General features: G+C 37.6%; 2 protein-coding genes across 4 annotated transcripts in view; one reads left to right on the top strand and one right to left on the bottom strand.

Moving 5' to 3' along the window:
- LOC136875698 (zinc finger protein 501) overlaps positions 1–25,169 on the bottom strand; it is a 63,666-nt gene extending 38,497 nt beyond the window's left edge. Inside the window, exons 1-2 of the mRNA XM_067149259.2 lie at positions 25,071–25,169; positions 14,814–14,902 (exon numbers count right to left, since the gene is read on the bottom strand). Of these exons, the coding sequence (XP_067005360.1) occupies positions 14,814–14,882 (69 nt within the window). The 5' untranslated portion in view covers positions 14,883–14,902; positions 25,071–25,169. The remainder of the gene's footprint in view (positions 1–14,813; positions 14,903–25,070) is intronic.
- Positions 25,170–25,367: 198 nt separating this feature from the next.
- Positions 25,368–26,692, top strand: part of LOC136875699 (zinc finger protein 677) — a 48,988-nt gene continuing 47,663 nt past the window's right edge. For 2 of the 3 annotated variants that reach the window (XM_067149260.2, XM_067149263.2), the window contains exon 1: positions 25,368–25,457. The gene's annotated coding sequence lies outside the window, so the exon portion shown is untranslated. Of the gene's footprint in view, positions 25,458–25,520; positions 25,658–26,692 lie in introns of those variants that run through there. The other variant, XM_067149261.2, reaches the window with a different exon arrangement.

The raw sequence follows: 26,692 nt of genomic DNA on the forward strand, positions 1-26,692 counted from the left end.
AACCTCTGAACTGGCACTTAAGGGTATATATATAAATATTCTTTTGAAATTAGTATTTCTTTAACGAGCAACTTAATAATTATAATAATATTTTGATTATTTGTGTTAAATAGAAGAATGACCATGAGTTATCTTTTCCTCAATGCCTACGAGATACTGTATCGAAAACCCAGGAAAGTTAGACAGGTGAAATGCTTGGGACACTTGGAAAGAATGTTTTCCCTGATAATTGATTTCCCTGATAATTGATATCCCTGATAACCGAATGTGATAATTACTAGCAAAATGAGTTTATCATACCGCGAATTAAGTTGGGAAATAATTAACTAAATCGAGTGAAAGTTTGTAGGAACAGATTATGTAATATTGGAAGAATATTGTAAACGTGATCTTAATTTTTTTTAATGTGAATATCTTGCGTCAGACTTTTTCAAATTACTCCCAATCAAAGATGTAATGTTTGATTTTCCTTTCTTGTTAATTACTTGGAGGCCTCCAAATTTAAAATACTTTAAAAAGCATTTGATGAGATGCAACATTGATGAATTATTGTTCATTACTTTAATGGTATTTCAACGCATTTAAAGTTCTTTTTCAAGATTTCATTCATTCTTGTTTTAATAAATAGTATTGTTTAAAACTGCTAATTCTTTCAATGACTTACTAGATTATGGACTTAGTTTGTAAGTAAACATAGATTAAGAATTGTGCTACTTTATTTGGATACGAACCGATTTCGCGATTTGGAGACTCCATTTGCGTAGGTTTGTTCATCCGATGGTTTACCACAACGGTGTTTTCTCTAGTTTCAGAACTCATAGCCCAGAATTTTTCATTATATTTCGGAAATTGACATTGTCTTCAAGCTAGCCTGGATCTCACACGACCCTACCTGGACGCGGGACGGTGCAGTATATTAAATAAGAGTTTTGTCAGTACATTGCTCAGAATATGAAAAAAATGGTATTTATGTATCGGTCATGTCCACAGAAACAAGGGAATGCACTTTTCCCTTTTCCGTAATTTCTGTCTGTCTGTCTGTCTGTCTGTCTGTCTGTCTGTCTGTCTGTCTGTCTGTCTGTCTGTCTGTCTGTCTGTCTGTACACGCATCACGAGAAAACGGCTGAAGAGAATTTAATGAAAATTGGTATGTAAAGTCAGGAGATGAGCCACTACAATCTAGGCTATATATCATTTCATTCACGCTGAGTGAATTGTATAGTCCTAGCCGCCTGAGCACAAGGAGCCAGTATGCACCTTATTTCTTTTTGGTGAAGACTGGAGAAATTATTGCAAAGTTGTCGAATGATATGGACAAAAATATCAGTTGAGGATCTCACGGCTGGTGTTAAGAAGAATGTCTGTATTTTCCAGGCTTACAGGCCGTGGTATAGGAGCACGTGTTGGTCTCGACGTTTCACCAAAGATTGCGTTCAGCATCTTCAAGAGTTCTGAATGACTTTGATGGCTACAAAGCTCTCAGAGAAATTCTAGTGAATCGCCAAAGTCACAAGGTCTATAAGAGACTATATCATAACTGACTTCGAATTCAGAAAATTCATGAACAATATACGGGTATGTCAAGGATTTTTCGATGATATAGATCTGATCTGTAATGACCTAAATATCATTAAGCTTAGAAGACATACAGACAGACAGATAAGGGTAGAAAATCTGCAGGATGAGAAAATTAGAAATATATACAGAATATTAGTGAAAAGTACCAAAGAGTAGACAGTAAGTAGGTTCAGGACACAGAAAGAGAATGAGTGCAGAAATGCTGTAGTAGGTCAGGCTCATAATGCCCAAAAACACCTGTGTGCAAAGATAGGAAGAAGTAAACACTACAGTTGGTTGGTGAATTGTTAGAAGAAGGTGTATCAAAACTTAATCCAAAGAAGACCAGATGGAGGTGGAAAACTGTATGTAGATGAAAGAAATAGAGCAAAACAAGTACTATAATAATAACAGGAATCAGAAGAAATCAGGGGAATATTTAGGAAGTAATCTGGAAAGCAGAAGATTTTTCCAAAATTAAACACACATTCTGCTGCACAATCAAATCCATTCAGAAGTTTAATTTGCAAATAGTTTGGAGAGTTCTCTAAAGCATAATAATTGTCAGAGACTAATAGGTATAATATAATTTAGTAGCTAGGGCTTTGTTCCTCATACTTATATGAACAAAACTGATATATCTTTGCTGAGATGAGTGGCACTGGCTTTTTGATCATAAATTCATGGGTTCACTCCTTGCTCAGCACACTGGAATTTGAAGATGCTTAACTGGTTCGGTGGGTGATGTGGCAAGATCCATGGCTAAAAGTTGCATGCTCGGCAGGGAACAGGGACATATCCGCTGAATCAAAATTTTTTTTCAGGTGCATGCCTCCAGAGGTTTATTTCTTTTTCAGCTATGTGTTCTGGATGTGTCTGACCTCTGATGTGAATTTTTTCAACTATGTTCTTTCAATATCAACACATAGCTGCCAACTTTTAGAAATCAAAAATAGGAAGATTTTTAATTCTTGGATTTCATCACATATATTGCGTCAAGGTCTAAGTGAAAAAAGGATAGGATAAAAGGCACGCAGACATACAGTTATAATGTGATTTGATCATTAAATTTAAAACCTTAAACTAAAAAAACATTAAAATGGTTACAAGAAAATGTACCTAATCACTCTCATTTATGACACATGCATACGAACATACAGTCGAACCTTGAAATCTCGAAAATCCACGACTCGAATTTTCAATATCTCGAACTAACTTAGATTTTCCGGCCGTTTGTCCTATTCTTCATGTGTATTTATTTCTCTACTCTCTATACGGTTATACGAATTTCTAGATTTCTAGAAGCAAATAGTTCCTCCATTGAAGCAAAAAATACACAGTAATTCAAATTTTGTGCAACATTAACTGTGCAATACGGCATTTGCGGTTTGTGAGGAACAGTTAACAAGTAAAGAAAGGGTTCCAGTGGAGCTGGAAACTAATATGACGGGAACCAAAAAACTCGAACTTCTAGTGATCGGCAAATCGGCCAAGCCTCGCAGTTTCCCGGGTGTCAATTCCCGGTCACATAAGGAAGCAAGCCCAGAAGTCAAGGATAACAAGCTCCATTTACGAAACTCGCCTGCGTGGTATTGACGAAAAGTTTCAACGTGAAGGGAGGAAAGGTTAGCCGCAACAAGTAGAAGAGACTAATGGATTTTTTCCAAACGTGTTAACGGAGCTGTTTCTTATTTCACTACTGTGTGTACTGTATCCTGTCTTTTAAAAAAATTACTATAATAAGGATTATAATTTATAATTAAAGTGATGCCGTAAAATAGAGTTTCTTTGTATATTTTAAGTACCGGTACCATTAAAAATTATGTGCTAAACGTGCACATAAACGGTATTCTCTATATCTCGAAATTTCAATAATTGAAATAAAATTTATCTCCCGAAGTGATTCGCATAACAGTTTCCTTTATTAGACCGTAAAATAAACAGAAATAGAATTTTATAGGTATCTCTGAACACTTGGAGGTAACGTTTGTTATGTTTTTGGGCCATAACGTGAAGAGAAAATACCAGAAACTGTCTGTCACCGACACAACTCCCTGAAATATATTCAACTCATTAAAATTATGAAGTAAGAATGAACAAAAATGCAGTGAAATACGCGAAACTAGCACATACAAAACAGATAGGTATTTCTAATACATTATTAACATATGACTTTGACACGGAGAAAAGCACAGAACTGCTAGAAAAAACACGTGGCATATAATTCCAACGAAATTATGCACAGAAACGATGTCAATCGTGCGCGAACCACACAATATGAAATGAATCGTCCCGATTAACTGAGTCTCTAGCCTCTCTTGCTTGTAGGACAATTGCCGTCCCGAATCCCCAGCCGTAAAGCACACATGCTGCTGTAGCGAGCAGGAAACACGATACACAAAGGCGACGGACGATACACTCGCGAAATAAAGCATCCAATAAAAACGCTTGAAAATGAGCTTGGGTAAATTACACAAGCACATAAGAATTTATCCTTTATCCTAGAGGAAGAGTATTGACTGTACTGGAGGTTATATTGGTCAAAAATAGGAAGAATTAAATATAAATCGGAAAATCGGAAGACAAGTTAAAAAACGGAAAGTTTCAGGGTAAACTGGAAGGGTTGGCAGGTATGTCAACTTGTCATCCACGAGATGCATCATAAGGAATGCAACTTACCTCCGGGCAAGAATGACCTAAAGCCTATTAACCTCGTGCTGAAGGTTTAGCTCATCCCTTGGATGCAATAATATTGTTGTAAAAGGGATTTCTGGTGATACGATACTATATAAACAGACTTCTCTGATGACACATTAGAACTCTGACCTAATTTATAATTCTCAGTCTTGAGTTCTGCCTTCATGACAGGAGTGTGTGTTTTCCGTGAATCATGAAAGTTAAATGGCATTTATTACCATACGCGTGTGTTCTGTAGTCCAAGCACAATTCATTATTTCCTTCTAAACTGAAGGGACCAGGGTTCAATTCGATTGTTTTCTTTTTCTTACATTCTTTCCTCCAAAATGTCTAAAAGGAATTACCGGCCCCCACCGTTACAGGAGTTTGATTTATGGGCTATGGTAAATGAAATGTGGGAATTTAGTGGGGAGGATAGCGATCTTAGTGAAGTAAGTTCTGCCAAAGGGGAATTCGTAAGTGACAGGAATTTACCTGGAACAAATAATGCAGGCTTGAATGTACAGGGTTCGGGCCCAGCAAATGCGAATGTTCAGCAGTCACGAAAGAGACAACACGTGTTTGAGTCCAGTTCAAGTAGCGATCATGACAGTGACAGTAGAAATGAAATGAAATGGCATACGGCTTTTAGTGCCGGGAGATCCCAGGACAGGTTCGGCTCGCCAGGTGCAGGTCTTTTGATTTGACTCCCGTAGGTGACCTGCGCATCATGATGAGGATGAAATGATGATGAAGACAACACATACACCCAGCCCCCATGCCAGGGAAATTAATCAAAGGTGGTTAAAATTCCCGACCCTGCCGGGAATCAAACTCGGGATCCCTGTGACCAAAGGCCAGCAAGCTAACCATTTAGCAAAGGAGCCAGACGTAGTGATGATAATACTGATAATATGCCAACCAATGCTACTTCTTCATCAATCTGGACTGAAAAGGAACTGAGAAGATCCTACTTTGAACCAAAATTCCATCATGGTGTAAAGGGAGAGTTTTTAGGGTAAACAGAACCGAGCAAAAAATTTGCATTATTTTTTGATGACAAGATATACCACAACATAGCTGAGCAGGCAAATCTTTATTCCCTGCAGAAAATCGCACATAAAACCCACCTTAGTAAGAGGAAATGAAGAAGTCGAGACCAAGACTGGGTCACAGAAAATAAGGACGAGATAAAGCTTCTTATGGACATATTGCTGTTGCAGGGGACTGTACAGAAACCTAAATTACGACATTATTTTTCTCGCAATCGCCTGTTGGCCACATCTATTTTCTATGAGCTGATCGCAGAGAAGAGATTTTTGCTCCTACTCTGCTTTGTACATTTCTCTAATAATGAGGCATATAATGGACGAAACACTGGCAACCATGAATGAGTTAGCTGGAAAATTTATAATGCCCAATAATGGAGCAACTATATTCATATTATAAATTTATTCATTCAGAACAAATATTTCAGGTTCCCTATGGGAATCAACATCTTTATCATACTCCTTGCCATTGGACAATGATGTAGATATCTTATAATGTGCCATTTCACTGTGTACAAAGGTTTATCCGGAGCAAAAATGGCGGCTATGTCGAACGAACACCAGACATAGAACGTCAACATGTGCCTGAATGATAAGAGAATGATACTCCCGTCAGGTAAAAGAAGGGAAGAAATTACAGAAGGCGGTGAGAAAAGATGACATCAACATACCTGCCAACTTTACAAAACCAAAAATCAGGAGATTTTGATTTTTAAATCAGGAGAAATCAGGAGATACAATTGGTCAAAATTGCTTATTCTACATATCTTGCGCAACACAGTACTACGATATATTTATAACACTTATTGTCTCAAAGCCCGACTGTTGCTATACGAGGCTACAAGGCTAAAAATTACACATCTCTATTCCCTCACAGGAAGTGCGTGAGTGGGATGATCGGTCTCTGATAAGCCTACCGAAAATAGTATGAACTCATGCTCCAGATGTGTGAATCAGTCATGCACTTAGATGCCATTACTTAGTAAATGCATAGATTAATATATTGCATCAAGCACCCGCGCAATTATGCGAAGCGCAATGCTATTTGGATCAAATAACTAGCTGATGTACCCGTGCTTCACTACGGAATTCTCAGGAAGACTGTCCTTATAGTTTTCCCAACTGAAGTCAACATCTCATTACAACGACGCCAGTATGAATGTCGTGATTAAAAGCTATGATTTCATACGAAATATTCGATAAAATGAAAACAGTACATTTTCTCAATTTTTGCGAAAGGTACTACAGTGTCAATCTAACAGTTCAAAGTTTCAGAGCTAGAATGACCAGGCTGCAGACAGCCGCAAACACTCTTGTGTAATTATTCTGTTTAAGTGTGCACACTGCTCATTCAAATCACTACCTCCGAGTAGGGATCGAATAGCTGGAATACTATGATGATCCAGTGTGTAACGTACCAGTAGTATCAGAAAATTTATGAACCAGAAGAATGGCATGCTAAAGAAGAGAGATATAACTCCCCACTCCCCAGCTTCTTCCCGCCAGTATTCAGGCAGGCTGTTATACTTGAAACCCAGCAGTAATCCCGTCTATCGTAGATAAATGGCAGCAGAATACACAAAGCACATCACAACAAACAATGGTCAATGTAATGCTATTGTTGATCAATTTTATGAACTTTCTATATTGGAGGCCTTCACATTTAGTTTTCTTCTGAATCTGTGATATTAGAGCATCTAATGTAAAGTGAGTCGTCCTTTCTTTCATGACTCCCTCTTGTGGTATTATTCAAGCGATCGTTCCTTCATGACTTTCTTCATTATTATAATCTTCAAAATTTAATCACCATCACCACCAATATTATTGTAGTCAGAACAGTAAAACTGAATAAGCAAATTATCACAAAAATAATTTATTCTATTATTACCACCTATTCAATACAAGCCACGTGCTTCGTGGATGAAATCTACATAATACTATATACACTTCTCAGGGACATGTTTTGCCCCTTGTTAACGGCATCATCAGCCTGTAGGTAACCTTAAGGTCAAATGTCTGAAACATTATCTATTCATATATGGATTACAATGAAAAGTATGTTACACATTAATCCATGTATGAATAGATAATGTTTCAGACATATGAACTTAAGGTTACCTAAAGGTTGATGATGCCCTTAACAAGGGGCAAAAAATGTACCTGAGAAGTGTAAGTTATACGAATCAATCATGAGAAGTGTCTCTTGCAAAACTGAGTAAGACAAATAATCGGAAATTGCATTCTCTGTAACTTTTGTTATGTAGTATTTTTCAATATGACCACTAAGATAGGTAATTTTAAAAAAAAATTGGCACCTTCCCCTAAACTACCATTTCGAACAGAGTGAATAAAATTATTTATAGCATAGACTGTAGTTCCTTATTCCGTGACTTTACATACAATTCTGTTCACCCATTTTCTCGTACATCGGCGCTGATATGGACTAAGCAAAATAATAATAATAATAATAATAATAATAATAAAATAAAAAATCTAAATTCATGAATATCTCTGTTATTACAGGCGGTACGGTAAAAATGTATAAGACATAAATGATAGGAAATTGAATAATATATAACTTTAGTTATGTAGTATTTATCATTAGGGCCAATAATAACAAATATTTGAGAATTAAATTTTAGGCCTTCCCCTAAACTACCATTTCACTCAGCGCGAATAACATTATTTATGGCAACTTATTCCCCGACGTTATATACCGATTTTCATTAAATTCTCTTCAGCCGTTTTCTCGTGATGAGCCTGCGCACGTACAGACAGACAGACAGACAGACAGACAGACAGACAGACAGACAGACAGAAATTACGGAAAATTAAAACTTATTTCTCCTCGTTAATATGGCCACGACCGGTACGGAAATATCATTCTTTTTAAATTCTGAGCAATGTACAGACAAAACATTTTATTTATATTGAGATAAATTAAAATTAGTCAGAATTGTCTCCAAATGGCTTCTAAAATCTCTAGAAGTCACCCGTCGTTATCATCGAAATTATGTCACTATATTACTAAGAAAGCGACTAGTCTCTAGAATCGACCAAAGAGGATGGAATCGACTAGACTGACGTGAACGAACACGAACATAGCACGCGAGAACGAGAGATTGACAATCGATATGCGCGTCGCGATATACAGGTTTCAATAAACATCGCACATTCGCGCACATTTCTCGCATTAATAAACTTCGATATTTCGTTTGAAAGTGGCCATTGAGCGAAGGACTTCCGGCCACTGACGTAAAAAAGCTGAAATGGAGGGATTTGAAAACAAATGTTTGAAGTTCACCAAAAAATCGGGAGAAAAGATAGAATATTCGGGAGGCGGGAAAAATGTCGAAAATCGGGAGTCTCCCGCCTGAATCGGGAAAGTTGGCAGGTATGCATCAATATATTGTTAAAATATACTTACTGAAAGGAAAAAATTTGTTGAGGAATACACAGGACTTTTGGAGGAAACTGACTGAGAAGAGTAAAATAGATAAGAGTCGGGATAACTAATAACAAACATCTTCACAAGCAATAGAAGCCATCGGCGAGATAGAATTTCTAACATTTCTTAATATAAAGCTACACAATTTAATTGGCAGAGTACCGTAGTACTACGTCACGGGAGACCAGCACGAAATTGTATACAACAAAAGGAATTCAATATTAAGAAGTCACCGAAGAATAATAATTGTTGCGCAAGGAATAGAAAGAATTATATTGCGGTTTAATGGAAGCTTTAACAGGCGTAGAGAAAGATTCTAAAATATCATAAGCCACATAAGAAGCAACAATCAGACTAATAAGTAGCTCATAGTAGGCTTTTTCCCAGCAGATGATGAAATTGACCATGTTGATATGTTTTTCCGTGTTCACCACACAAGAAACCAGCTACGTCATGTGCTAGACGTACAGAGGCAGAGGCTGCCTAGATTAAGGTATCACGATTGACAAGTCCAGCCCCATGAGAGTTGGAGATGAACGAAGACCATCCCAAAACATTCCCAACAGGCTAATGTGATGCCGTGAACCCGGAGACCACATGTCCTAATCAATTGGACATGTGACAGCAGCATCGAGAGCGGGAGGAAAAGATAAGTCTTGTCACTCTTTTAGTAAGTAGTTTAGATATTTGTTATTTGGAAAGTGCCATGTATGTTTGCATTCTTTACTCGAAAGTGCTATTTTTAAGTGTCCTATAAGAGTGATGTTACATGAATGGTTATCTGAATTCACAGTATCAGAGGCTAGTAGGTGATCTTCTAACATACACGGCAAATCCATTCGTATAGGAAGTGATTATCCAGTGATAACTTATTTTCTTTTTGCATTCGTTATGTTGCCCTTGGTGAAGGAAAGGAAATTAGTTCATGTAAATGCGATATTAAGGCATATTGTGTTTGACATTAGGTCTATCATAATGCATCTATAATCAAGCTGAGGTAAGATATGATCATGGAAAGGTTGTTATAACATCGTTGCAACACATAATGAGATAATTTATGGAATTCGAAGAAAGTTTGAGATTAAAATAGGATATTTGATGGATGAATAACGGCGAGGATGTAATGTGCATCAAGGTAAGGTGAACTGTGATGTTGTTACAGTATTAAGATGAGACATGAGGCGTGTTATATGAAATAAATGAACTGTATAGGAAGAATAGTAATAAGGTAGGAGTGATGATGATTATTATTATTACATCGCAAATGAAGAGATAGATGCTATTCGAGATAAATAATAATATAATTGGTTCTCAAACATATGTTAATCTTTCGGGAAGCTTTATACAATGTCCGTTACAATCCAAATATCGCAACTAACTTAGCAACTACTTAGATGATATTAGGAAGGCAACTTATGTCTGTAGAATTTCCTAGCCATAGGTACTTTTACGCTGGTAAACTAAGCTCAGAAGTTTATTTACTTACATGATATGATATCACTGGTGACATTCATAATTAATGGTTGATGATAACAGTTAGAGTCTTCTCACAAACCCGATTGCCTAGTACTTAATTGAATTAGTTTAGATGCTTGTTAGATGTGAGTGATGGTTTGAATATTAGGACACATATAACCTCTGAACTGGCACTTAAGGGTATATATATAAATATTCTTTTGAAATTAGTATTTCTTTAACGAGCAACTTAATAATTATAATAATATTTTGATTATTTGTGTTAAATAGAAGAATGACCATGAGTTATCTTTTCCTCAATGCCTACGAGATACTGTATCGAAAACCCAGGAAAGTTAGACAGGTGAAATGCTTGGGACACTTGGAAAGAATGTTTTCCCTGATAATTGATTTCCCTGATAATTGATATCCCTGATAACCGAATGTGATAATTACTAGCAAAATGAGTTTATCATACCGCGAATTAAGTTGGGAAATAATTAACTAAATCGAGTGAAAGTTTGTAGGAACAGATTATGTAATATTGGAAGAATGTTGTAAACGTGATCTTAATTTTTTTTAATGTGAATATCTTGCGTCAGACTTTTTCAAACTACTCCCAATCAAAGATGTAATGTTTGATTTTCCTTTCTTGTTAATTACTTGGAGGCCTCCAAATTTAAAAAACTTTAAAAAGCATTTGATGAGATGCAACATTGATGAATTATTGTTCATTACTTTAATGGTATTTCAACGCATTTAAAGTTCTTTTTCAAGATTTCATTCATTCTTGTTTTAATAAATAGTATTGTTTAAAACTGCTAATTCTTTCAATGACTTACTAGATTATGGACTTAGTTTGTAAGTAAACATAGATTAAGAATTGTGCTACTTTATTTGGATACGAACCGATTTCGCGATTTGGAGACTCCATTTGCGTAGGTTTGTTCATCCGATGGTTTACCACAACGGTGTTTTCTCTAGTTTCAGAACTCATAGCCCAGAATTTTTCATTATATTTCGGAAATTGACATTGTCTTCAAGCTAGCCTGGATCTCACACGACCCTACCTGGACGCGGGACGGTGCAGTATATTAAATAAGAGTTTTGTCAGTACATTGCTCAGAATATGAAAAAAATGGTATTTATGTATCGGTCATGTCCACAGAAACAAGGGAATGCACTTTTCCCTTTCCGGTAATTTCTGTCTGTCTGTCTGTCTGTCTGTCTGTCTGTCTGTACACGCATCACGAGAAAACGGCTGAAGAGAATTTAATGAAAATCGGTATGTAAAGTCAGGAGATGAGCCACTACAATCTAGGCTATATATCATTTCATTCACGCTGAGTGAAATGGTAGTTTAGGGGAAGGCCTAAAATTTAATTCTCAAATATTTATATCATTTGTGGTCCTATCGGTAAATACTACATAACTGAAGTTATATAGAATTAAATTTCCGATCACTTATGCCTTATATATTTTTAATCATACCAGCTATGATACCACAGATATTAATGAATTTGTATTTTTGTTATTAAGTCCATATCAACGTCGAGCCACGAGAAAATGTGTTAACAGAATTTAATGACAATCAGTATATAGAGTACGGAAATAAGAAACTACAATCTAAGCTATAAACAACTGTATTTACCCTGGATGAAAATGTAGTTTTGGGGAAGGCGCCTAAAATTTAATTTTTAAATACATATGTTATTCGTCCTATTGAATATTACTACATAACAAAAGTTATAGAGGATACAATTTCCAATCATTTATGTTTTATTCAGTTTTACCGTACCAACTATGATTAGAGTGATATTTCAGATTCGGAAGAAAACTAAATGTGAAGCCTACAATATCGAAAGCGTATAACACTGATCAACAATAACATTACATTCACCATTGTTTGTTGTGATGTTCTTTGTCTCTTATGCTGCCACTCTACTCCGATAGATGGGATTACTGCTGCATACCGAGTATAACAGCCTGCCTGAATATTGGCGGGGAGTTAGAAAACTTTCTTCTTTAGCATGCCATTCCTCTGGTTCATACATTTTCTGGTACGTAACACACTGGTTCATCACAGTATTCCGGCTATTCGATCCCTACTCTGACGTGCTGTTTTGAACACTTACGGCAGAGGCTCACTTAGAGTAGTAGTAGTAGTATGACCTGGACTAGAATAACAATTTAGACCTATTCCAAATTATAGTACAACAATTCACTAAATAACTCAAAATTCAACCCTGAAAAGAGTCGTTTCTTAAGAAAAGCTTCTTCTTATTCACTTTTATTACATTCTAAATTCATTTTATTACCAGTGAAGCGAAAATTTGCCTTCAAATCAGATAGATTTTTCTGCCGCCAGTGCAGAGAATTTAGATTTTGGGACTCATCGGGTACTCCTAGGAAAGAGATTAGTAAAAGGGCATAGTTTTTGCCCTGGGACTCTCCAATATTCGACCCCCAAACGCTGTACCCCCACTGCTGAAAAATAGACAAAGAGTGTTCACGGATCACGGCTGTCTGCGGCTTGGTCATTCCAGCTCTGGAACTTTGGAGTGTTAGATCAGTAGCATAATACCGTTCATTAAAAGTGAGAAATTGTGTGGTTTTTCATTTTTTCGAGTATTTCATATGAAAGCATTGCTTTTAATCACACCATTCCTACTGATGTCATTATAATGACCCATGTTCATTTCAGTTTGGAAAACCACTAAGTCAGTCTTTCTGAGGATGTATAAAGGCTGGTGGAGAGTGACTGTCTGCCATTGTAATGAAAACTCCCCCAACCTGATTGTGACTGATGGTAGGCAAGTGGGCCTACCATTATGATGAAAATTCCCTAACTTAGCCTTCATATGAGAAAAGACATTTGGTGACTTCCCCATCGCATTCTGGGGTAACGTTAAGAGCTATGCAATTTAATACAATCTTGCTCACAACGTGTAACTACCTAACCTAGAATTCTGCATACAAGCAAAGCACGGGTACATCAGCTAGTTTCTAATAAGATACTGAAGTTCAACAAATCCATAGGCACACTGAACTCAATAATGAAGCCATCCTAGTACAGAGAGACACAAGACTTTGAGTCTACAAATCACTAGCTAGACCAATTCTCACATATGAAAACGAAGCGTGGACAATCAGGAGACAAGATGAAACCAGGATCACAGCTGCTGAAATGAAATTCATGAGATGCACAGCAGGATATACCCAATGGGATCACAAAAGGAACGAAGATATGATAAAAGAACTAAAATTAGAACCTTTATTAAATTACATAGAAACCTACAGGAAAAAATGGCAAGACCACATCAACAGAATGCCAAAACAGATAGTATGATACCAACCTACGGGGGACACAATCTATTAGTGATTCAGTTAAAAGATTGATTGAGACCATAACAGGCCACCTGGCCTAATAACTGACTGGCAAATGATGATGATGATGATTATTATTATATTATTGTTATTATTATTGACTAGCATTTATAGCCGTACTTCGATACTGTATTCTACCTTGTATACGTAGTTCTACGTAAATTACTGTACACGCAGTGAGTAAGATTATATTAATTTGCATGTCTCTTAGCGCTATCCAAGAAAGAAAACAGGAGGACCCCATACTTTGTTTCCAATGTAAGATGCACGTTGGGGAAATTTTGATGGTAATGGCAGGCCATGTTTCCCTTTAGTATCCACAATTGAGTTCAGGAGTTTCTTACAATAACGGCAGGCACACATGCCAACTGCCATTCACAATAGAGATGGATAGTTGCCATTATAATGACAGATCCCCTTTTCTAATGCCAGTCACAATAGAGTAGGAGAGATCTGATTATAGTCAAGAAATGTAGTGCTATCTAAAGCATAAAGAATCGAGCTACGAAAATAAAGCATAGGACAAAAGTTGAAGATCTCTCCAAATTGAGCAGCGATTGTGTAATCTGCTTTATGAAATGACTTAACATTTAAAATGCAGTTACCACGAAATGAAGGTCTGCACTGTCATTGAAATTGCCTCCATATTTTGATATTTTCTGGGGCCTAAAAGTAATAAATTTCAACAGCCTGGAATTTTCCCTCAAAGAAAATAGTGTCCAGTGACCAAGCGAAATTATGTACATAACAAAAGTTGTTTAATATGAAGCAATGTTTCACATATAGCCCACGGATTTTACAGAAAATCAATAGTAAAAGACAAAATGGAAGCAAACTGTTCTGGTTTCCCTTAAACCCCCAGTCTATTCAAGGACTTTTAAATCATTTCCTTATCTAAACCTTCCCCAGGATGCGCATATTCTATATATGAAGTTTTGTCGAGATCTATCCAGCCGTTTTGCCATGATGGTAGAACAGACAGACAAAGAGACATGAAAGCTAAAATATTGCTGATTCAGTCTTGAGTTGACCTAAATCAAATAAATATCTGAGAAATTGGCAAAACAAACAAAATTACAGACAGCGGACCCCCTACAGCTTTATTTATATAAATCTATCTTAAACCTTTCACAATGATACCAAATTGAATGAAACAGCATTCAGGTCTATAACATGCACAGAAACCTGTAACATATAACTGACATATGTGTATCATGCAGAATAAAAGAAGTACCACCTACAAAATTTGAGGATTCTTCTTCATCAGGTATCAGTCCTGGTTCACACTTGATGAAATGTGGTTCTTCCATACTCTTGAACAAAGACAGATCTGTAAAATGAAAGAAAAGCAAAAGTTAAAACACACAGTACCACATAACATTTTCTGGTCTGGACTTTGAAATCTGCACCATTCACTCTGGTCTGAGGTTTCTGAGAGGTATTTCAAACATTTTTTTTCTTTGCAACTATCATAATTATTTGTGAGCTTGTTTATGCGGTAGATTGGGTTGGCTCTCTGTAATAATTTGGAATATAAAGGTCAAACACAGTTTGCACAGTTTACCAGTATAAGCTGTTTTTTAATAATGATCATGAGTGTTTCGTTGCAAAAAGAAAATGCCAGCTAAACTGGGCATTTTAATGACAAACACTACAAATAAACAATACAATTGATAATTACTTGGCTGTAAGGATTTCTTGAGTGCAATTTTACAATTTTATCTTGCATATCTCCACATTGCACAGCCATGTTTCAAAAGCAATGTTAGAGATGATTTAAGATGGAAAATCTCAGACAATTTCACAAATCATTGGCTTAAGCAACATTACTGTTATCTGGTGAATTATAACCCTACCTAAAACTTCATGGAATCCTATACAACATTCTAATGGCACGGCTTGTTACCTATTTTTAATGTCTTGTCAAAGCCCACTATGGGCTACATTCGCACTTAGACCAGAATGAGTTAATGAGGTGTGTCTTTCGTAATAGACTACATCCAGTCAATAATTCTGAAACAAAACTATATAGCCTGGATTAATTTTTTAATATTCACCACAACAATATAAACATTTACATATAATAAATCTCATGATGTTTCCATATTGACTTACAAATCACATGCTTCTAAAAGAAGAATTTACTTGGTCCACCTTTCAATACAACATTGAGAAAAACTCTACATGATGGATATATAATGAAAAAACATTTTCTGTTATTACACCAGTACATGTTTCAATGCCTATTGTTGGTTCATAGTCACATTGATCAAAGACAGTCCATAAAATTACTGAAAGCAAATACTACCTAAAAGAGATAATGTGTTGTGAGTAAATATACATTAAAATGTGGTGCTACATTATAAAAAACACTTGTGATATATCTTAATACTAATGTAATAATAATTTTGTGTGGCTATTTCTAGCCGTATGCAGCCCTTGTAAGGCAGACCCTCCGATTAGGGTGGGCGGCATCTGCCATGTGTAGGTAACTGCGTGTTATTGTGGTGGAGAATAGTATTATTTGTGGTGTATGAGTTGAAGGGATGTTGCGGCAGCACAAACACCCAGTCCCTGAACCAAGGGAATTAACAATTTAAGGTTAAAATCTCCGACCTGGCTGGGAATCGAACCCGGGACCCTCTGGACCACAGGCCAGCATGCTAACCATTTAGCCATGGAGCCGGACAATACTAATGTAACTGTATAACATTTGGTGATGCTAATTGAGGATACAACCAGCCTCTGGGATTAGGACTTGACTTACTAGTTACCCCTTCAAACTGTTATTTACTTCACAATTATTTTGCAGTAATCTAATATTTTGTAACATAGGTCTACCCATAAAAATAAAGGCACTCCTTCATATATACACTCTTATTCATAAAAATCCTAGCACCATAACGGAATCATGAGAAATGCTGAGTTTTGAACAACTGGTTTGCTATTAAATTGTTAAACACTCTCAACTGTACAAGTATAATAGTTCTAAGCCTATGAGATGATGCAATGTCATATGATGTAAAGTACCCTCTTTTGTGGCAGCTCTACTCAAGGAGTGGTGACCCACCCATGCAACTCCCAGAGCATACTGACCCGGTGTGCAGCATCTGGTAAGGGTCCCAGCTCAGGGTTACGAGTAAAGACCTCAACGGTACCTACAGCAGAGAAGAAGGGCTTTGGTATGGTGTCAGTGGCAGAAGAGGCAGCCCAGTGCTCAGGTTAATTGAGTGAAAGGTTATCTGTATGCAAATTAGAAGCACATACCAGCCGTAGTGTCTGTTCTTCAAAGAGGTGGCTACAACAGTGACTGTTCCCTATGATAAGGGCAGCTGATGAACGGTCCAAAATGGCATTGAGGAAGGCAACGGAAAACCACTTAAATTAATTTTCCCCAGGATATCACCAGTATGGCTGGACAAACAAATAACTCGGCTCCCAGCCCCTGGAAGGCCTTCAGTGGCCAGGGGTTACTAAGAATCTCCAGGTCGGACATAATGAAGAAGTACTGTATGTATGAAGGAGGAAAGAAAGAGAAATGGAAAGACTCCAAATAAACATCTTGGGAATAAGCGAAATGCAATGGCCAGGATCAGGTAGTTGCAGAATCAAAGATCATTTTGTCTATTACTCAGGAAACAATGAACCAAATAATTTAAATGGAGCTGGCATCATATTGGGTAAGCAAAAAAAATAATGCAGTCAAAACCGTCATTCCATCATCGGACAGATTTTTATTGATCAAGTTTAACTCAAAACCTTCTGATATAAACATCATACAAGTATATGCTCCCACATGTGATGGGAGAGATGCTGACATTGAATGTTTTATGGAGACATGGATGAAACCCTAAAAATAACCAAAAATTCAGAAATGACCATGTTAATGAGAGACTGCAATACAAAAGTGGGAAAAGGTGTGTGTGAGGACATAACTGACAATTACAGCTTGGGTGAGAGAAATGATCGCAGGAAGAGGTTTGTTCAATTTTGTCAACAGGATAGCTTTGTTGTGACAAATACCTTCCATAAGTTACCAGCATGGAGATTGTACACCTGGAAATCAAATACTGAAACTGAGTCAAGAATAGTGAGGAATCAGATTGATTGCATTTTGATTAAAAAGATATTCAGAAACTGCATTAAGTCAGTGAGGACTTATCCTAGTGCTGATGTTTCATTGGATCATAATCCATTAGTTGCTAAAATAAAGCTGAAATTAAAAAGAAGATTTTTTAAAAAATGTTTGTCAGTCCTAAATTTGATACTGCTAAACTCCAAGGTGCAAACATTATGAGTAAGTGAACAGCTATCCAACCAGACTGAAATGCTTAAGGGCAACGAAATTATTTGGAGTCAATTCAAAACAACTGTAATAGATACAGGAAATTGTCATCTAATACAAGACAAAAGAGTTAGAAAAAGCACATGGATGACTGATGAAATCCTTGATTTGATGGACCAATGGAGGATGGTAAAGAATAAGAACTGGGATAAGTATAAAGAACTCAAGACCAAAATCTGCCAAATGATTAGAAGGGGAAAAAATTGAATGGCTGGATAATCAGTGTAAGGACATAGAATAATGTGAATCTAAGCATGACACTTTTAACATGCACAAAAAGATTAAAGAAGCTATAGGATTATATACCAGGGGACAAATGAACTGTTATATAACAATCAAGGGAAGGTCATCATCGAACATGAAGAAATTCTATGGAAAGTCTATGTGACTGATCTTTTCATGATAATAGGGGAGCATGTCCTTCTGTTTATGATACAGATGAAGGACCATTAATAACTTGCCAGGAAGTAGAATATGCCCTCAATAACTAGACCAATCACTAGATATCCTAATAGAGCTATTCAATCTGGTATACACCAATGAATCAATCCTTTCTGACTGGTTGACATCAATTATCATCCCTATTCCAAAGGAACCAATGGCTAAATCTCGTGGAGATTACAGAATCATGAGCCTAATGGGCCGTGCTCAAAATCTTCCTAAAAGTAATACATGCAAGAATATACAGCAAATGTGAATCCTACATAGGAGGCACCGGTTTTCATAATGGATCTGGCAGCAGAAAGGCATTACTGAGGATGCAGATTTTGGTAGAAAGATGTGTATATATGTCTATGAATGTATATGCTTGTTTTATTGATTATGAAACAGCTTTCAACCATGTGAAACATAAAACATTGCAGCATATCCTACATGATATTGGCATAGATCAAAAACAATAAAGGTGTTTTTTAATCCACCTATTCAATACTTTTATTTTCACTTATAATGGTTATATAAACAGACTATCAGTTAAATGGGACATGTTTTGCCCTCAATTTAGGGCATCTTCACCCTGAAAACAATCTTCATGAGTACGTGTAATATTAAATATGGAAGTAAAAAGTTTAGCTAGTTACTAAAATTCGGGACATAAAAATGTGAAAAATGATACATTATACAAACATGTTAATGGGAACACTGTCAATGATTAAACTATAATCTTCTAATTAAAATAGTTCGTATAAAATGGAAGAAGTTTTAGTCTTCGACAAGATTATGATTTAATCATTGACAATGTTTCCATTAACATGTTTGTATAATGTATCATTTTTCACATTTTTATGTCCCGAATTTTAGTACCTAGCTAAACATTTAACTTCCATATTTAATATTAAATGTACACTTGAAGATTGTTTTTAGGCTGAAGATGCCCTAAATTGAGGGCGAAACATGTCCCATTTAACTGATAGTCTGTTTATGTAACCACTATAAGTAAAAATAAAAGTACTGAATAGGTGGATTAAAAAACACCTTTATTGCTTTTGAACTGTAAATTTTCAATAAGGACCAAAAATGAGATTTATAACTTGTAATAATAATTGGCATAGATGGTAGAGATATCCAAATTATTGCCAACCTGTATTGGGATAGGACTGCATGAGTTAAGGTTGACAGCACAAACACATGTGCTATTGAAATAAAGCAAGGAGTGAGGCAAGGCTGCGTTCTATCTCCACTCCTCTTCAATATTTACTCTAAAAAGGTATTTTCTGAAGCACCAGAAAGAAAACAGGAGGGCATTGTTATTAATAGGATCACAATAAATAATCTGCAATATGCAGATGATACCGTTCTCCTTGCAATAAGTGCTGAAGATCTGCAGACGTTACTAAACCGTGTGTTTAAACATGAAAGGCCAAAGTAATGATCATAAGCAAAATATCATTCAACCTGGTAACTTGACAGTAGCTGGCACATCACCGGAACAAGTCCATATCTCGGCAGCATACTTGATCCCACCTGGAACAATGCTGCTGAAATTAGATCCCAGATTGAACAGGCAAGGACTGCATTCAAGAGAATGGCAAACTTCTCTGTAACACAGACTTTAAGATCAATCTATGTCTCCACTTACTTCAGCGTTATGTATTTTCTATCTCATTTTATGGTGCCAAGACTTGCCCTAACACAGAACACCACCAAAAAACTTTGATCTTTTGAGATGCGGTAATACCACCACCTGCTCAAAATATCACGGATTGACAGAATTTGTTACACTGAAGAACTCCAATATCTGAACAAAGAGCTAGAGGTCATGCACAACATCAGAAAGGAGAAACTTTAGTACTTTTGGCCATATAATTCGAAATGTTAAATATTGACTCCTTAAGCTTATCTTAAAGGTAAAATTGACGGAAGAAGAAGTAGGGGAAGGAGGAGAACATTATGCCTATGGAATCTACGAGAATGGTATGGGCTCAGTACCCCCATTCTTTCTGAGTTGCTGAGAACAAGAACCAGATCACCCTGATGACAGCCAACATCGAATGAGGATATGGTACAAGAAGATGTATATATAAGAAAAATATATACATATATACTGCAGATTTTGGTCAAACTTACAGAGCCTATTTAATAATTATATTACAATAACATTTCTCCTTACAGATAACCACAATGTGAGCTCACAGCAGAGTAAAGGTTCAAATAAATTATGTAAACACTGACTGTAAAGATATTTTCATAGAAGTTCCCCATTCTGGTCTGGAAAAAAGTGACAAGTACTGAGCAAGTTGGCTGTGCAGTTCATGTCACCTGTACTTGGGAGATGCTAGTTCAAACCCCACTAATAACAGCCCTGAAATATGTTTCCTTTGGTTTCCCACTATCACAACAGGCAAATGCTGGAGGTTTGTATAAATTAAGGCCATGGATTCTTATGGAAAGCTGATAGAAATATGGCTGTGTGCAGAGTATTTGTACAGTAGTAGAAGTTACAAGAGATCATACCCCGAATATCTAAGCAAATCTCATAGCAAAACTGCCAAGCAGACATGAGGATACTTAATACTCATTTGCATTCCAATTTGTTTCTGCATGAAATCCTTACCTCTAATAAATAAGGGAGACAGTTGATTATTGTTAATTATATGTGAGCAGTCAACCATTATAAGAACAAGCATCATTTCTGTCTTTGTTTTATTATTTTAAATTTAAAGCCAGTTAGGGCATGACAAGAAAACATGCTAAACACACTGCAAAATATGCTAAGAATTTCAACAACATACACAGCACACTACTGCATACTACTGCTTTTATAGCTTACAATTATTTAACAAACAAGTTGCAATTCATAAACACACCTGTATGTAATACTTACGAATGCTTGACAATACAGAGATTCTTCCTAGAGACCGTCAAACTAGGTCCTTCCAATTCAGAGTTCAGGGGTTAAGAGCACAGATGCTGCCCATTGTCAGCTCATGCCTGACATCCACACTGCGTTGCTGACATTGCCCTTTACTTCTCGAAAAAATATTATGTATTCAAACATCCTTCATTTGCCAGCTGGGGACTAATCCGTTCGATTCGTGCTACGTTTGAAACATGAGCTAGCTGTTGACATAGAGAGATTCTAGGCAGGTATTCTTTCTACTGTGCACATAAATACACTATGATACAATGTATGATTCAAAGCCTTTAACCCTGGAGTGGTCGCATGGGTTTTGTCAATATTAATGGTCGCACTGGGTCTCTCAGACCCATTTTTATACTTTATTTCCAATTACGGTATTATAGGACATTATTCAGTTTATTTTAATGCAGTTTACATGACTACAATATTTCACTATCCTGTTTCTTAATTCGAAAGGTGTATTTTTATAATTACACTGAAAAACCGATTGTTTTCCGTTAACTTGTGAAAGGTAAAACATGGTAAGAGTAAAATGTATTTTAAATTATTTTTCTAACTTTTTCCTGCATTTACATGCACAGAGCAACACTTTAATCTATTTTCTACACAGTCATAATAAAACATATTTTTGAGAATTTCACACTTGAACTATTGGTACAAAAATATGGATTTTTTTTAGGTATGTGTGATTTATGTGTCATAATTCGTAAAATAAAAATCAAATTAGTTTTAGAAACACATCCAAGTACAGGGAAACATTACTTTAATCAATTTCTATGCACATCCTAGTTGTCCATGTTCTCTGCAAATGAAATTTTGGCACTTGGGGCAGATGAAGGATGTCTTCCTGTCTTTGTTTGTTGTGCAGAAATGGCATCTCTTTCTTACAATATTCCTCTACTTGCTTCAAGCCTTAATTTCCCAACCTGGTATAGCCTGCGTTTAATTTTTTTTTTAAGTTTTTATTCCCCACCCTGAAGGGGTGGGGCGGGCCACCTTACGCCCTTTCTCTGGCCAAGAGATGTGAGCGGGTCGAGGAGATGCGATGGAGAAGGAAGATGGGTAGACAAAGTGGGAAATGACAGGAGATGTGTGCATGCAATGGGAGAAGTTTAGAAGAGAACGCCAGGGGGAAGATGTATAAAGAGCAGGTGGAGAGTAGCGGTGATGTTATTAAGAGTTGTGGTGAGAAGGCGGATTATATCTAAGTTGGTAGGGGTAGGAGGAAGTGACTAGATTGGGGAGGGGGTGGACCAAGGGGTTGAGGGGGTGGAACAGGAGGAGGGCCAGGCCGGGGGCGACGATGTGGGTTGTTGTGGGCTTGGCGAACTGCTGAGGGTGGGGAGCGAGAAGGCTCCACTCGGTATCGATGTCCTTGGATTCAGGCGCCAGTGCTAATGAGGTTGTGGACGTCATCTGGAGTGGGAAGATGGAGTCGCACCATATATGTGGGGCCGTTAACGTTGTGAATCTGGAATGCGTGTCAAGCTGGAACGCCTTCTGCTTGTAGTTACTGTATGATGTCCCGTTCAGAGATGTCCGGTGCTATCCCACGGAGAACACAACTTGGCATGGTGTGGAAGGCTGGTGGTGGTTGCTGGGGCGAAGATGACATGGCGGCGGCTGTGATGTTGTCCTGTGTAGGTGGTAGTGGCGGAGCGGTGGCGGTCGAAGTCGCAGGCACTGAGGTGGTAGGGAGTTGCTGGGGTGCAGGAGTCGAGGAAATTGGGAGGGAAGATGACATTACGGGCGAAGGGTGACAGATCGTGACAGTAGTAACTGGAAGTGGGGAGGGGGTGTAGGCGGACGTTGTGGTGGTCGTGGTGGTTGTAGTTGTAGAGAAGGAAAGCAATGATTGCTGGTATGATGTCCACGGTTGAGACACGTTGGCGAAGGGAACAATAGAGGGGTTTGCGGATAGCTGGGCTAGGATATATGAAGGAGTGGGCACCACTGCATAGGTTCTATCGTTAATAGTCGCTCCGGAGGCTTGTAGTCGTCGCAGGTCGTCATCGTTGCCTGGATATACTAGAATCTGCGATGATGGTGTGGAAGTTGCACCATCCTCCAGTCTATAGATGTTGTCAACTGGAACGCCGGATGTGCGGAGGTCGATGAAAATGTCGTCTTCAGAGAGCTCCAGATCCACATCGGGGATTAGACAGGTATGCATGTTTGTAGGGGAGGTCGACTACCGACTTGGTGTCAGGCCGTTATGCTTTATTACGTCGGCTAGGTAGCGAGATAAGAGATGAGGGCCACCCGGCCGGGCAAAAATATTTGGAGCTGCTGCGGAGTTTCGTAGTCCGGAATGGAGAGTGAGAGCGCTGCGTTTGACTACATTCCACGTTTTTATTTTGTAACAATCTCTACAGTACGTTCATAAAATGCATATCTCGACTATAGACAGGTCAGCGTCATCGAGAAGAACGTATCTTTCATGACAAATTTTGATACGACTATACCGTAAAGTTAAAAGGTGGATAGGAAACGAAATAAAATATGATAGAGTTACTTGTCGTTTTCATAGTGGAGTATGTTTTATCAAGAAAATCATCACCCATGCATTTATATCATGAAGATTAAAAGAAAATACTCCTTACCTTGAAAGGAACTTCCTCTCGGGCTAGTCTCGTTATTTTCAATCGGTTTAATGCTTAACGCCCAGATGATTAACGAGCTTGCACCTTGATCACAATATAAAGCACACAGGGGTTTGCCTTAAATCCATTTAACCTTTCAATAATTGCACTATTCACTTACAAGTATTAACTGCATACCACAACAATCCATTGTACAGTAAATTCGAAGATATCAAGGAAGTTAACAGCTATTGCTTGGTCTGGAATATTTTCTTTCTTTTTAGGGGTCCATTGTCATACGTATTAATTCGAATTATCATCTACGATACCCAATTTGAAATTTGCCGAATTCTACGCTTCAAATTTCCGTATAATACAGAATATATCACTACCACATCAATAGTTATATTATTTAATTCCCATTGTTTACGGCACACTTCAAGAACAAATCAAATAACTATCATAGAAAGATGATACTTCATGGGTAGAAAAGAAGTGCAGTCAGTCAGAATGTGAAAAATATTTTTGCTTAGAGTGGATAACTTCTGTTCTGGGGAAGTGAATTTCCCCTCCAAGACCCTCCAAATAGTATTTCTGCTCATTTTCATAGCTCTGGAAGTATGTCCCTCTACTTTGTTGAGTGGGAAATTCTACAGCTAGCCACTGCTTACATAACAAAATTAATATTTCGAAAACAAACACATAAAGTACCGGTAATCAGAACTAACGCAGTACCGCTCCGAATATCACAAAAGCGATTATCCGAAAACTGTAAAAGTAGTTAATGGGACGTAAAGCAAATAACATTAACAAAAGCGATTGAGAGCAAGCAAAGCCACGCGCACGTGGGGATAGCATCGCGTCGTTGCGCCCAGAAAACCCGTTATGTGATAATATGTCAGAGAACTCTCACCAGAATGGTATTGCGTGCAGTATTGCATAAACTGTATCAACGAATTTTCGTTAGTATTTGTCCCCTCAACATTTCATATGGTATGAAATTAAAATGAAAATCCACAGCCTGTTTCCAGTCATTCGACCGAGTCAGGAATGGAATGAGTGAAGCCACATCTAGCGGCGAAGATAGGAATTGTGCCGGCTGCCGAAGCCTGTCGCACTCCTCTGGGGCAATGCTTAATAAAAGACATGAAATGAAATTATATTGGAGAGTGTTGCTGGAATGAATGATGACAGGGAAAACCTGAGTACCTACCCGGTGGAAAACCAGCCCCGCCTTCGCTTTGTCCAGCACAAATCTCACATGGAGTGACCGGGATTTGAACCACGGAACCCAGCAATGAGAGGCCGGCGCGCTGCCGCCTGAGCCACGGAGGCTCTGCTCGAGGCGCAAAGACGGGTCCCTAAAATAGCATCGCTTGGTTCGTTGCCATGGCAACAGACAATTCTCGAGGGCAAAGCTATGTACAGTAATCCTTGCGGAGCGGACTCATTTCTTCCTTTCGACATTTTCGAGAAGCGTTAGTCAATTTTTCTTGTCTTAGTTCTAAACGTCAGACTCCAACTCTAGTGCGTAATATGTTTAGCTTGAAAAATATTTAAATCCATCCCCACAGCTCGGTTCAGTATCCGGCTTCGAAGTGTAAGTTTCTCCTCATACTTTGGTTTCCTATCAGAATTAATAATAGTTTTATTGCAGCCAAATGGCCATTTGACACAGGTTTGAAAGAGAGGGCAGTGTTCAAATAAGGCTGGACGGTGAAGGAATTACTGCTTCTAAAAGCAACATGATTTTTTTTTTTTTTTTTCCAAAATTTATTATATCAAGTTATTTGGTACAAGGTGAGTTAAATATTTTTGTGGATTTTGCACATTTACTAACAATCGACAGGACAGTGATACTTATTATCCAGTTTTTAAAATGTGACATATTGGTACCTATAGAGAGTAAAGTATATTCGCAGTTATCACTGAAAATGTTACTGGACAGAAAGCCTTACTCGCCTTGTAGAAAAATCTGAACGGATGAAAAATATGCGATTACGTGGTCATGACACTACTTTCTATTATAGAGTAATCCTACTTGGATACAAGGTACTGTACTATGGCAGTTTAGACGTTTTTGTGGCAGGAAATGCAACACGAACTACTGTATGGGCGAGGAAATGTTGTTTTATTCTTTATAGGCTCTCGTGCCACATCGAAATGAAAGGTAAGTCTTAGTCTTGAACTGTGCGTTTTGAAAAACATATATATACTAGCTGATGTACCCGTGCTTCGCTACGGAATTCTGCATTGTATACAGAATTCTAGGTTAGGTAGTGTACACGTTGTGAGCAAGATTGTATGAAATTTCATAGCTCTTAACGTTACCCTGGAAACGCGACGGGGAAGTCACCAAACATCTTTTCTCATACGAAGACTGAGTTAGGGAATTTTCACTGTAATGCAGTGGCGGCTCGTGGATATCAGCAGTGGGGGGCGCGCCTTAGTTTCATAATTCCACAAATATCTCAAGTTCTTCAAACTATTTTATCAAGATACACACTTCGAACACTATACGGTGCAATGCATATGCAATTATGATGATTATGATGATGTTGATTATTATTATTATTATTATTATTATTATTATTGTATGTATGTTCAGTCTTCAGCCCTAAGGATGGTTGGATCCTCAACAGCTCCGCAATCAGCTGTCACAGATAGCCTAGGCATCACTGAAGAGGCGTACTAGGGAAATGAGGAGTGAGGTAGTTTCCCGTTGCTTTCCTCACCGAGCCAGAAGTTGCTATTACATATCAGTCTGCCAAGCCCACTGAAATGTATGCACCAACCGACCCTATGAGCAACATTTTCACACCATTCATAGCAGGG

This window comes from Anabrus simplex, chromosome 6, assembly GCF_040414725.1.
Source record: "Anabrus simplex isolate iqAnaSimp1 chromosome 6, ASM4041472v1, whole genome shotgun sequence".
NCBI classification, from domain to species: Eukaryota; Metazoa; Arthropoda; class Insecta; order Orthoptera; family Tettigoniidae; genus Anabrus; species Anabrus simplex.